Here is a 14694-nt window from a genome sequence, read left to right on the forward strand (position 1 = left end):
GGACCAGGACATCATGGGGCAACTTTGCTGACCTACTAGGTGCTGACATACCTTCTCCAAAAGCCATGAACTCTAGATCTTCAGACCTGAATATGGCAGCTGCAAAATACCATGTAGCCCAAAACAGATTTTTACAGAATCTACAAAAGGAAGATTTGATAATTCAAGAAGTTCAGGAAAAAGCACAGTAAGTGGAGTTTCTACAGATGAATATAATTCATATATTCTAGATTAATTGGCAAGGCTCTTGTTACAGTTGGATGTCTTGTTTTGATATATTGTATAGAGAGTTGTAGTCATGACACAAATTGGAACAATTTGGATAACTCAAACCACCACATATATGAGATGATTTTGTCCTCTGCCTATAGAAAAGGCTGGTTTGATGATGAGACAGTCATTGCATTCATACACTTTTCTCAGTAGCCTCCAAGGAATTGCCATCTTAAAGTCGTATGTTACTAAGGATAGTAATGTAAAGTTGCCCCTCTCACCAATAAAACAGCTTTTGTCAATGATATGGGGTTGGGAGTATTATCCCTCCTCCCGCATGTAGCTTTCAGAGCGCTCTCAAAAACTGCTCTGGAGGGTTGGGCAAACCTCAAGCAGTTTGGGAAGTGCATGGGGGTGAGGCTGCAGAGGTAATGAGAGGAGGGGAAAGTCCCATCATGTGAGCAGAAGTCAGTTTATGTGACCTTGAATGTCATCCATAGAAAAAAATCCTTTGATATTTTTAAGCCATTCATGTTTCAGAAAAGAAATGCTTAACTGTCAATAGGTCTTGGGATATCTTGCATTAACAAATCTTTATGAATTGTAACCGTTACTCTTCTGTTTGCAGGCTTTTCAGTAAACGAATAAGAGATTTAACATTTGAAAATGCAAATCTGGACAAACAACTCCAAAAGTAAGTGTATCCTATTAGCTCGTTTGCATTTGTAAATTTCTATCTAGGTTGCAATTCTGTGCATGTTTACACAGGAAAAAGACCTACAACTCTCAGCATTCCTTAGCAAGTCATGTAAGTTGCAGAATGCTGGGAGTTGTAGGATTTTTTTTGTCTAAACATGCATAGGATTGCACCCGTAAGGTCTTTCCCCCCTAATAGTTTTCTTAATGCTTTTGCAGTAGTGTTACATTTGATGGGTATGTCAGGATGTGAAATATGGCAGAAGGAAGCTTAGTGTGTTTATACCTGTGTTTTGTGTTCTGTCATGTCTAATGTCTTCAGTAGGTAAATCATTGACAAAATGCATCAAAATACATGAAAACCTTTTGACTGTAGGATATTAATGTCAATAATTTTTACATTTCTTTTGTTTCTCACAGCTTGGGTAGAATGGGAAAAAATGTTAATCACAGCCAAAGTAACACAACAGAGAAAATTGAAAAGGTGAGGATATTTGTCCGTATATTTCCAACTAATACAATCTAGCACAATCCCCTACCCTCAGCACTGATATTTCCATACATGCATTTTTCTGCTTTCTTAAGGTTTCTCTTTTTCCTTTTCCCTTCTCCCTCTTTTCTCCATTATCCCAAAGGTTTGCTGTTTATGGGAAACACATAAACTTCTGCAAAAAGAAAGAGAAGTTGTAGATTATGTTGTTGAAGGTCATGTTGACCAGTATGTATTAGATGGCACGAGTGTAGCTGTCAGTGTTCCGAGGCCTCTACTTGAAAAAGTTGAAAAGGGAATCCACGAAGTAAGTTTTTTACCTGTGCCTCTGTCCAGATACTCAGCTATGCATACAGATTCATTTTCTGACTTGTCCCCTATCACTTGATTTAGTTGTTTGACATGGGTTGTCAAATAATTATTGAGATTAATAATAATCCTTGCAATAGATGTCAAAGAGAGCAACAGAGCCACCAAATCTGCATCCTTTCCCCCCCGTAAACCTAAAACCTTAAAAATTAAGAGGGAGTGTCAACCTTCCCACTAAGCAATGTGTTTGAATCCTTAGAGATAAGAAGCAGTACTTTGTAAAATGTAGATGAGTGTCCTGCCTCATATTAACATATGTTTCCCGTAATAGAATTTTTCTTTCTTGGTCCTGCTTAGTAATTCATTATCCTGTGTGACAGTCTTCTCCAGCTTGGTGCCTCAGATGTTCATGCTGGCTAGGGATGATGGTAGTTGTAGTCCACCACATCTGAAGGGCATCGTGTTGTGGAAGGCTGCTGTATGCAAATGAATGTTGATGTGCATTAAGCCCTCATAAGTCCTGAATGGGGGAGCTTGGGGGAGCTAGGGGTGGCAACGGCCGACAGAAAGCTCTGGCGTGGGCTGGTCCATGAAGTCACGAAGAGTTGGAAGCGACTGAATGAATAAACAACAACAAGAAGTCCTGAATGGTTAGACAAGGAAGGAGAAAATGGGCATTCCATGGCACAGGGAAACCAGTGCAGTTGGGGCAAACGTAATGCACATATTGCAACACTTATAACTATAATAACTTACTTGATTGTGGAAAAAGACGTAAAGAAGCAGCCATAAATAAAAGGTACAGGCACTTTTGTTATCTCTTAATTGAATATAAATAATGTTATTCAACTCATTTGTTCTATATTATTCACTATTCTTTTATAATGAGTTTAATTGTTGAAAGGAGAAATGGGGTCTTATGACAATTTGTTTATGTACTAATTAGTTCTCCTTTGTTTTCAATATCTAAAGCTGCATGTAGGGAATGTATCTGAAGCAGGAAAACTAAATATTTTAACAACCATCCAGTTACTGAACAATGGCTTGGAAATGCTGGTGCATGTGCGTCGGCGCATTGACAGGAATGCATTAAAGCTGGATCTTCAGTACCTTGAAGAAAAGACGAAATTCCAGAAAAAGACGTTATTGGGACTAAAATCAGTGAGGTGAACTCTGATGTCTGAGGCATATATTTTCTTTTCTGTGGGCTCAATCGAAATGTTCTGTGTGCAGAATTTGCTTATTGACCAGCTAAAACGTAATAGTCTTGATCTTCCAGTGTTTGCTGAACCATTGTTTCCTAGTGTCATCTGAACGAGAAAGTGTGGCTTAAGCAATCCCTACAAACCAGGATCAATTTGTTATCTGTGGCTTAGCATACCCTAGAAGGCATTCAGTTAAGGTTTCTGGCAGAATGGATTGGGGAGCATGTGGGCACTCAGCTCATTCTTGGTCTGATTGTTGCATCTGAACCTTGTCACATCTGAACCAGGCCACGGCGTGCCCTTCTCCTATATCGTTTGATGGATAGATTAGTCTTAAACATACAAAGTTCCATAGCGCCCATGCTGAGGCATACTGTAACCAGGAATTATACCCTACTCATGTCATTAACCTGCACTTGGTGCTCTTTAAATGCCTGTTGGTAATGGAAACCATTCCTGCCTCTCAGATCTCTATTAGCAGATTTGGTTTTCTTGGGCATCTTTACAATTTCAGATTTTTGTTGATGAAGCATGCATGTGTGGTTTGCAATTTCTTTTTGTTTACTATAGTTACAGATTACAACTAAATCACAGCTAGGACATAAGGAAAAACACTTTTGACAGCTACTGTATATTTATAATGAAAGGCATACATTTGGTGGGAATCTGCACTGGTGTTATTCTAATGTTTTGAATGGGTTACTGTGACACATAGCGTCACGTGACCCTGGGTCTCCAACATTGTAAATGAGTCGTACTTACAGGTTCTGTTTCTAAGTTCCAGCGTGGCTACAGATTCATGTGCCTCCTTCTACCGGTATCAGAGCTGCTGGGTTTGCTCCGCCCACTTCCTGTTCTCCTTCCTTCGCCCCGTTTGCTATCTTATCTGCTACAGCAGATAAATCACACCAGCATTATACTGTGCAATCACTGACAATTGCATGCAAAGGACTCAGAAGTTTTCTACCTTAGAATCTGCTTTTATTGTGAAGTACTCCCATGCATCCTGCCTTAAAATTTGAATCAAATTGGGTCATTGGTTGATTTTTTATGATTTTTTTTTAACATTTCCCCCCTCTTTGCAAAGGAGCTGAGGAGTGCTCAAAGGATCGCTGTAGCTCCGTGCAGGAAAATTAACAAGGGTCCAAAGTCCAAAACTTATGACCAGCGGGGCTTAAATGTGGCTGCTGCTAAAACTTTTCAATTTGGTCTCCCGTCCCAACCCTGACCAGACCCAACCCTGCTTAGCTTCAGCAAAGTGGCTAGCTCGTATGGACTCAGGCTATTTCCCAGGACCTGCATTAAGCTGTTTTGGGAGGAGGTTAGTGTGTGTTTATGACTATTGCCCTGCACTCCTGGCTAGGAATGAGGCAGGCAGTGGGCGGAGCAAACCCAGCAGCTCTCAGAGAAGAGGGAGGGAGAACAACAATGTGCCCTGCGGTAACGTTACAGCTACAGAGAACCGATACAGAGAACCACGTTAGAAAGGGACACTAGCAACGTTATAAGACTAGTGTAGATCCAGCCTTGAAGTAACTGGTAAACTCATTTCTTTGTGAAATCTCAGTTTGCTTAAATAAAATCTTTGAACATCAACAAGTAAATAGCTTGGATCTGAACCTTTTTACATGCAAAAATTGAAATCTGAGGATCATGTATCAATAAGCCAATCAATTGCTGAAAAGCAACAAGAATGGGATTTGAAGTGGGAAAACTCTCTTGGCTAGTCACCTTTTCATTTAATTAAAGATCCAAACCCTGTAAGTATCTGGAGAGAGGAGACGGAGATAGAATGGCTTGTATTGAGCAAGAAGAAATGTGTGTATTTCAAAAGGTTTTTATCCAATGTTAGTCTGACTTAAGTCCCATTCATTTTATTGGGTCTACTCTAAGTAGGATTAATATTAGGTACAACTCAATGTGTTTGCAGTATATAATTGAAACGAATTGGCCTATAACAATTCCACTCTTTCTCACATTGCTAATTTGTTAAGTTAAACACTGTTCTTAGTTCTTATAGGGACGGTGTAAAAGCCGGAACGGAACAGGCCGGAACGACCCCATTATATTAAAAAACCATACCAAAAACAGTGGCATGTGTTAGCAACACTTGGGAACAATATTTTAGGACTAAAACCATTGCAATATTATATCACTATTAACCCCAGAACTCCCAAAACAACATCTGGAACAGAATGGGATAGCCGGAATGGCCACTTCTGAATGGGCAATATCAACCAAACTCACCAGTTATGCATAACTCCATGGCAGGGATGCAAGAAGCCACAAAAAGTGCAAAGAAACTGCGTTCCGATACCCGTTCCGCGCATAGTGCATATTGCGCAAAACGGGCTGGGACAGCAGCTTCCAAGTAAGGTATGTTAACCAAACTCACCAGACACACATTACTAGGTGAGCCCGATATAATAAGCTCCAAAAATTGCCCCCAAACCACGTTCAGAAACCCGTTCCGGGCAAAAGAGCGTGTTGCGCAAAATGGGCCGTAACGGCAGCTTCCCGATGAGATAAGTCAACCAAATCACCAGACGCATATGACAAGGTGGGACAAATATAGAAAGCTCCAAAAGTTGCCCCCAAACCACGTTCCAATACCTTTTGGTGAGTGTTATATGTGTTTGGTGAGTTTGGTTGACTTACCTCACTTGGAAGCTGCCGTTACAGCCCATTTTGCAAAATACAGACTTTTGCCCGTAACGGGTATCTGAACGTGGTTTCGGGGCAACTTTTGGAGCTTTTTACATCTGTCCCACCTAGTTATGTGCGTCTGGTGAGTTTGGTTGACTTAACTCATTGGGAAGCTGTTGTTATGGCCCATTTTGCGCAATACAGACTTTTGCCCGGAACGGGAATCTGAACGTGGTTCCGGGGCAACTTTTGGAGCTTTCTATATTTGTCCCACCTTGTCATGTGCATCTGGTGAGTTTGGTTGAGTTACCACATTGGGAAGCTGCTGTTATGGCCCATTTTGCGCAATATGCACTGTGCGCGGAACGGGTATCAGAACGCAGTTTCTTTGCACATTTTGTGGCTTCTTGCGTCCCTGCCATGGAGTTATGCTTAACTGGTGAGTTTGGTTGATATCTGCTCTGAGGTAAACTACAGCAGCTGGTAATGGCCATTTTTGGCCACCATAGTTTACAGCAGTAGATCTACAGCAGGTCAGACTCCCCAGGAGGATGGGCGGCTCATTGGTGTGCCCAAAGGCTTCAGGTAAATCCCGTGGGCAGGCGAGGCTCAGTGGCTGGTCATGGGGCCAAATTGTCTCAAAGTGCTTCAACTGAGTCAGACCGAGACAGCTCATTTTGGCCCCGAACCAGATTCGGAGCAGGGCGGGCTGAATCGGCCCACTTTCACTCAGATATGGGGTTCAGACCCCAGGTAAAGCACACCTCTACGCTTCACCCGTCTTACCCATGCCGTACCTATACATGCACCTCCTGATCCAATGGGGCAAGTTTTATTATTGGCTGCCTGCTCATGAAGGCTGCACAACCCCAGGTCAGTGTATAGTAGGCAGGAAAAAAACCCATGGGCTCCTGGCCAATCAGGACTCACTCAGGGAAAAAATTCCTACTCAGCCCCAATCAATTGGCCACCAGCCAGGCTCACATTGTTCTCTGCAGGCAGCAGGCAGGTGCCAGTTATGTGAGAACTAGCACAAGGATGAGGGACTGCCTGGCTGGGCCCTTCTTTCCTCTCAGCAGGCTGCATGAAGTTTCCGCAACCAACCTGTCATCTCATGGCAACTCGGCCCACTTCGGATCTGGTTCTGAATTTGAAGTGGGCCAGCTATTTGCGGTTTCCCAGGCACCCATGGGCGCCCACAGGCACTCCGGAAAGCTGGGCGCAAGGCCAACCAGGAGTGCAATGGGCTCCCCTCTTAGAGAGCCACTCTGGCCTGCTGTAGATCTACTGTGGTAATCGACAGCAGCTGGAAATGTCCATTTTTGGCTACTTACGGCTCTTCCACACGTCGTACTGAAAGCGCTTCCATCCGCCCCCAGTGCACCCCGAAAACGATCATGTAGCTTGCCTGTAAAAGAGACGAGGAAGAGGCGTCCTTGCCCCCGCCGCCACCCTCCTCGCCCGCCGGGACGCCAGGACGGAGAGCTCGGCGGAAGAAGGCGGGGTGGAGAGCCGCCTTCTTCTGACGAGCTCTCCGTCCCGGCGGGCGAGGAGGGAGGTGGGTGGCAGCGGCGGCGGGGGCAAGGACGCCTAACTAAACTAACTATGAACCTCAGCAGCTAACATATTCAAATATATAACCAAATTAAAGCAGTACTGAAATATTTCAAAAGCGACCATCTCTGGGTTGGATCCAGATTCACACTGGAGCAACTGCGCTGAGGGAAGTGGGTTTCCATGGCCCCTCCTTCCCACGACAGTCCTCCAGGCCCCTGGAAATACTACACAGAAGCACAGAAGCCCCTGCTCAAGGAGGTGATCTGCGATCTGGGGGTGGAGATCCCCCCCCCCAAATTAGGCAGAGGGACTTTCCATGAGCAGCAGGCAGATCCTAGACCCATCCCTCTGTTGAGGCTCCTCAACTGTCCTAACAGCAGTTAGATACGGAATGACATCACTGAGGTGATGACATCACTTGGAACCCAGAGCATTGTGGCCTCAGAGGTGTTGTGCATTTCTTCCTCTTAAAGCTATATCCCACATCCCCAATGGAAGCAGCCTGCCTGCAGGGCAGGGCAGCATACAAACCTGGATTCAAAACCACAGGATGAGACAGTACATAATTTCAGCTAGCTTGATGCCGGGCTGGTGGTGGCCTCCAAAAGGGTCTGCCAAGGCAGTTTGCTGCCTGAGCCAGAGCAGTAGATGGTCCCACCTGCCCTTACAAAAGCCACAGTACACAAAACCACAAACATTATTTTGGCACCTGAAGCAGAAAATCCTACAAGGGCCTCTATCCCCTCCCTGGCAGTAAGAATGCCAAACAAGGCATGGGCTACCTTGGCTGGTCCCAGGCCTGCCATCCTTCCCATCTGGATTCTGGATTTGGGCCTGAAAGGCCAAGGGAAAGTGTGGGTGTAAGTTGTAAGCATGCACAAATTGTGACACTGCACCGCATCATCACTGATCATGGGGCACATCTGTTAGGGCATCAGCTTCCCATTTCCTGGCTGTTTGGAATTTGAGCCAACGTTAGAGTGACCATGAGCCCGTCCCGTCCCCCCATGCTTAGGGTGACTATATGAAAAGGAGGACAGGGCTCCTGTATCTTTAACAGTAGTGTAGAAAAGGGAATTGCGGCAGGTGTCAATTGAAGTGGGTGAAATTCCCTCTTCATCACAACAGTTAAAGCTACACTAGCTATAGTAGAGTGGCCAGATACAAAAGAGGGCAGGGCTTCTGCAGCTTTAACTGTGTTGATGAAGAGAGAATTTCACCCTCTTCAATTGACACCTGCTGAAATTCCCTTTTCTACATTACAATTAAAGATACAGGAGCCCTGTCCTCCTTTTCATATGGTCACCCTACCCATGCTCCTCCTCTAGATCTGGGCCCACGCACTGCCTGTAATGGCTTTCTTCCCCTTTCAGGCGCCGCGCGGCACCTGCACGTCCGACATGGTATCGTGAAATATCCCACAATGCCTTGTGGGAGAAGGGAGAAGAAAGCCCTTACTGGCAGCGGAGAGGCTTGGCGGTCCATGAATCTTCCCTTCAGGAAAATCGGGGGGGTGCAAAATGGCCCCCTTACCAAGAACTATGGAGGCAACATGGGGCTTGGCAAGGGGGTCATTTTTGACCACCCCCGATTTCTCACTTTTTGGGTTTTGTTCTTATAATCCCATTAGAGCAAATGGGATTTTGAGAAAAACAACAAAACAAAAAACATTAGGAGATCAGGGGTGTCCCCCCCCAAAAAATGACCCCCTTGCTAGACACTGTGTTGCCCCTACAGTGCTTAGCAATTCGAAAATACACAGTCCCTCAGGAAGCATATTCAACTTTTGAAAATAAACAATATCAAATAATTTACAATAACCATAATGATTTATAACATGCAGGTACCATCCGGCCGTGTTCTGCCACATTAGTGTATTCGATAAACAGTAACCAAACAGCCCAAAGGGTCATACTTTCACTGACCTCTCATGACCTGTAATTTTTTATATGTCAATTTCTCCATTATTGCTGTCTTCCACACCGATTTATACCACTCATTCAACTCTGTAAATTTGAAATCCTTCCAATGCAATGCTATTACTTTCCTGGCAGCAAAAAAAATATATGGAATTAGCTCCTTGTGCTTCAAATTAATATTTACTTCAACAAATATGTTCAATAGAACCAATTCCGAATCCATATGCACTTCAACTTTTACAATCTGTTTTTAATCATCATCATCATCATCATCATCATCTCATTGAACAAATAAAATGCCTGGGAAAATAAGAAGGTTTTCACCTGGGTCCCAAAGCTTAATAAAGCTTTAAAGCACAATCCTTTGTGTGTTCAGATAGAACAAAGGGCTTGCACCTCCTAGCATGGCTGGCTGGAAAATGTTGAGAGTTGTGGAACCGTTCTTCCGTCTACACGTGCATAAGGTTGTGCCCTTAGAGTTTTAATACATTTTAAAGGATACTAGACTTAACTAACCATTTTTACGAAATTATAGAAAATAGAAAAAGTGGAGGAGTTATTGCTACAATCTTTTTTAGAGTTCAAAATGGAACAGAAGTGTTAAAATCAAGCTGCAGATTTTGATGGTGCTATCATGCTCATAGTATCCAGTGTGCTAATGCTCGTAGTTATTTACAAACTCAATTGTAGCTTTGAGGTTTCAAATAAAGACCCACCCATGCTAAGCTGGCACACTGACCAAAGGGTTCTCATGACCAAAGGGTTCTCACCAGCTTTTGGGGTGGGGGGAGGTGGGTTCACTCCTTTGACGCGTAGGCACCACCGGGATTTCCAGAAAATACAGTGAATTTAAATATTGCCTAGTTCCACAAAACCGTATTTTACAGCTCCCACTTCCCCTGACAGAAGGAAGCTCCAGGGTCAGCTGCTACAAAGTTTGCTTACTGGCAAAATGCAAGGGGTTTACATTCACTGGCAAAGTGCAGGGCAATAATTATTTAAAATTGTTATATCTTTTGTAACGTCTGTTTGTTTACAGATGTACAATTGGAGCATGAAGAAGTCTGGTACCCACTCCAAAGAATGGTAGTCTTTAAAACATGGTCACTTTGCCTGGAAAGCAAACAGCATGAAGCCTTTGCAGATCTTCCAGTCTTCCTCTTGCAAGCCAGGTCCAAAGCTCACACTTTTGTCCTTTGCTGGCTATCTTCCAACTGCTCAGACTTTTACTCCTCATTACCTGCTATTATTTGCATTTATATACCGCCCCATAGCCAAAGCTCTCTGGGCGGTTTACAAAAGTTAAAAACAGTGAACGTTAAAAAGAAATATACTAAATTTAAAACCATAAAAGCATGAAATACATACAAAAACAGACAATATCCATTTAAAAACAACTATTCTGGGGTCAGTTTAAAAAACTCAGCATTTGCTGTTAAATGCCTGGAAGAAGAGAAAAGTCTTGACCTGGAGCCAAAAAGATAACAATGTTGGCACCAGGCGAGCCTCGTTGGGGAGATCATTCCATAATTGATCTATGAACTAATAAGATGAATAATGCTGCCAGGCTGAACAGGTTCTCTTCTTTTATGTTTTGTGGGAGTTTCCTTCTGAGTAAACTTTATATAAGAAACTTGGCTATAGGAATGGGGGCTTCCATGGATAATATCACACTATATTAAATAGCAAGAGGAGCCATCATTTTAATTCCGCTCCAAGGTGGCTTTAGAAAAGCAGTGCCTCAGCCCCTCCAAAGGGCTTGAAGAATGATTTAAATGCAACCTCCAAGTTGAGAAGCAGATGATGATTTCTACTACAACTCATTTTAGGAAGGCTTATTTTTCTGGTAAGAACCACAGAGTTGGATCTAGACCTAATCATTTTGAATGTAGACCCAGTGGGAATCTACACTATTGTTATTATATCGTTATGAATCAGCAACTGTGACGCAAAGTGTCACATGACCCTCTGTATCTTCAGTTGTAAATGAGTTGTACTTACCTCCTTGATTTCGTTGTCTCTGTTCGTTGTTGCTCAGTACTAGCGCTTATTTAGAAATCATGTGCCCTGTTCTAACATTAGCTCTTCTCCGAAAATGTTGAATTGAGTGATCAGCCAATTGCTACCCTGGGGGCATTTCCACTTCCGCTACCCGCCTTTAGTAACCTTTCTACTGAGCGTTTTGCCTCGTGGATGACTGCAGTAGTCAATCCTATCCTCCTCAGTGATTATTGTTTGATGGAGGGGACATGAATGTCAGGTTTGTATTGCCCAGAGTCTATATATTAATAAACATTAGAAACGTCAAATTAGGCACCATGACACCTGATGCACACATACACATGCAAGCCAAGACTCAAGCAAATCCCATTATCCCCTGATTTTTGGCGGGGCTTTAACCTCTAACGCATCACCCCTAACCCCAATTCACACCCCTTTCGATATCTCCGTCAATTTTCACATTAGAAACGTCAAATTAGGCACCATGACACCTCATGCATGTATACACATGCATGCCAAGCCTCAAGCAAATCCAAGCCTCCCTTGATTTTCGGGGAATTTTTGAAAATCGGACACCCCATTTTCAGACATGGGATTTTCTCCGACATTTTGACAGATAAAAAACTTTGAAGCAGGCACCCTCACAGATGCCATCTAGATTCACATTCATGGCAAGTTTCAAGCAAATTGCATCATCCCCTGATTTTTGGCGGGGCTTTAACCTTTTAACTCACCCCAAATCAAGTCCCATGCTAGAACTACGTCAATTTTCACATTAGAAACGTCAAAATAGGCACCATAACACCTGATGCACGTATACACATGCATGGCAACCCTCAAACAAATCCAAGCCTCCCCTGATTTTTGGGGAATTTTTGAAAATCGGATACCCCAGTATCTCAGGGATTTAAAGCTGCAGACAGCTCAATGGGCTTTATTCATGGCCATTTCAAAGGAAATCCCAACATGCCATGAATTGGGGAGTAGATAACACTTAAATATGAATCTTCTTCCACACTTGAAAAATTTATTTGGAACTTCAAAAAGTCTAAGTGAGCGCAGGAAGGACTTATCCCCTGAGTCAAAGCAAGACACACACAAACCATCCCTGCGAGGCGGGCACAGAGGAGGAGGACTGGGAGCAAGAATGCCGGAGGCTTGTGGGCACGAACCACAAAGCCCATCATGTAGTACAGCTCCCAGGGGGAGGAGGGAAGGAAGGCAGGCAGGCAGCAGACATTTCTGGGGGCACAAGAAAGTGAGCCAAGGATTGTTTGTTTGTTTCTAAGCCAGCAGTAACGCGTTGCAAACCAACCCTGCGAGGCGGGCACAAGGAAGTGCGGCAAGGATTGCTTATTTGTTTCTAAGCCAGCAGTAACGCATTGCTGAGAGATTTCGGTCCCTAAAATGCCCCGCCACTGGCAATTCAAATTACGAGCATGAGCAGAGGGACGGTGTAAAAGCTGGAACGGAACAGAACAGGCCGGAACAACCCCATTATGTTAAAAAAACCATACCAAAAACAGTGGCATGTGTTAGCAACACTTGGGAACAATAATTTAGGACTAAAACCATTGCAATATTATATCACTGTTAACCCCAGAACTCCCAAAACAACATCCGGAACAGAATGGGATGGCCGGAATGGCCACTTCTGAATGAGCGATATAAACCAAACTCACCAGTTATGCATAACTCCAAGGCAGGGATGCAAGAAGCCACAAAAAGTGCAAAGAAACTGCGTTCCGATACCCATTCTGAGCATAGTGCATATTGCACAAAACGGGCCGGGACAGCAGCTTCCAAGTAAGGTATGTTAACCAAACTCACCAGACACACATTACTAGGTGAGCCCGATATAATAAGCTCCAAAAATTGCCCCCAAACCACGTTCAGATACCCGTTTCAGGCAAAAGAGCATATTGTGCAAAACGGGCCATAACGGCAGCTTCCCGATGAGATAAGTCAACCAAACTCAACAGATGCACATGACTAGGTGGGACAGATATAGAAAGCTCCAAAAGTTGCCCTGAAACTATGTTCCGATACTCGTTCTGGGCAAAAGCCCATATTGCGCAAAACGGGCTGTAACGGCAGCTTCCCAATGAGGTAAGTCAACCAAACTCACCAGACGCATATGACAAGGTGGGACAAATATAGAAAGCTCCAAAAGTTGCCCCAAAACCACGTTCCGATACCTTTTGGTGAGTGTTATATGTGTTTGGTGAGTTTGGTTGACTTACCTCACTTGAAAGCTGCCGTTACGGCCCGTTTTGCACAATACAGACTTTTGCCCGGAACGGGTATCTGAACGTGGTTTCGGGGCAACTTTTGGAGCTTTCTATATCTGTCCCACCTAGTAATGTGCGTCTGGTGAGTTTGTCTGATTTACCTCATTGGGTAGCTATCGTTACGGCCCATTTTGCGCAATACGGACTTTTGCTCGGAACGGGTATCTGAACGTGGTTTGGGGGCAACTTTTGGAGCTTTTTACATCTGTCAGGTGCGTCTGGTGAGTTTGGTTGACTTAACTCATTGGGTAGCTGTCTTACGGCCCATTTTGCGCAATATGGACTTTTGCCCGGAACGGGTGTCTGAACGTGGTTTCGGGGCAACTTTTGGAGCTTTATATATTTTCCCCACCTTGTCATATGCGTCTGGTGAGTTTGGTTGATTTACCTCACTTGGAAGCTGCCGTTATGGCCCTTTTTGCACAATACAGACTTTTGCCCGAAACGGGTATCTGAACGTGGTTTTGGGGCAACTTTTGGAGCTTTCTATATTTGTCCCACCTAGTAATGTGCGTCTGGTGAGTTTGTTTGATTTACCTCATTGGGAAGCTGCAGTTACGGCCCATTTTGCACAATACGGACTTTTGCCCGGAACGGGGATTGGAACGTAGTTTTGGGGCAATCTTTGGAGCTTTTTACATCTGTCCCACATAGTTATGTGCGTCTGGTGAGTTTGGTTGACTTAACTCATTGGGTAGCTATCGTTACGGCCCGTTTTGCGCAATACGGACTTTTGCCCGGAAAGGGTGTCTGAACGTGGTTTCGGGGCTACTTTTGGAGCTTTATATATTTTCCCCACCTTGTCATATGCGTCTGGTGAGTTTGGTTGATTTACCTCACTTGCGGCCTTGCTTCCGGGTGGAGCCAGTGCTCTCAGTTGAAACCCGAACCTCCCATCAACGGAGCAGGTAAGTCGGTTGCCCAGCGGGGGTTGCCCGGCGGCTTTCCCGGCGGCGGGGGGGTTGGTGTGGGGGCAGCTTTCCCGGCGGCGGTGCACCGGGACGGTGTGTGTGGGGTGTTTGGGCTTGCCCCCCGACCTGGGACCATGGTGGGCTCAGGTGGGGGGGCGAGTGGGGTGCCTTGCCTGGAGCTGCCGTCGCCGCTCGTGCGGCGGTGGACCCAAGCGGCGCAGTGCAGCATGGGACTTTGGGGAAGGGGGCTGATGACTCCGATGTCAGTGGGGCTATGAATCTTTGCCAAGTTTCAGTTATAACCAGCCAGAACTCTAAAGGAGCTCTTCAAGGTGTGGAACCCCATCCCCAAAATAGGTGCAGCACTTTGAAAAGCTCCTTTAGAGTTCTGGCTGAAACCCAGAGCGGATTCACCACCCCACTGACATCAGAGTCACAAGCCGCTGCTGGATTGAC

The 14694-nt window shown here is 44.6% G+C and overlaps 1 protein-coding gene across 1 annotated transcript in view; it reads left to right on the plus strand.

Moving 5' to 3' along the window:
- Positions 1-56: 56 nt before the first annotated feature.
- The window catches only part of LOC134394222 (kinesin-like protein KIF11), a 33269-nt gene continuing 18631 nt past the window's right edge, over positions 57-14694 (plus strand). The window contains exons 1-5 of the mRNA XM_063119475.1: positions 57-187; positions 842-907; positions 1330-1393; positions 1545-1706; positions 2681-2874. Of these exons, the coding sequence (XP_062975545.1) occupies positions 66-187; positions 842-907; positions 1330-1393; positions 1545-1706; positions 2681-2874 (608 nt within the window). The 5' untranslated portion in view covers positions 57-65. The remainder of the gene's footprint in view (positions 188-841; positions 908-1329; positions 1394-1544; positions 1707-2680; positions 2875-14694) is intronic.

The sequence above is a fragment of the Elgaria multicarinata genome, chromosome 3 (assembly GCF_023053635.1).
Source record: "Elgaria multicarinata webbii isolate HBS135686 ecotype San Diego chromosome 3, rElgMul1.1.pri, whole genome shotgun sequence".
Taxonomy (NCBI): domain Eukaryota; kingdom Metazoa; phylum Chordata; class Lepidosauria; order Squamata; family Anguidae; genus Elgaria; species Elgaria multicarinata.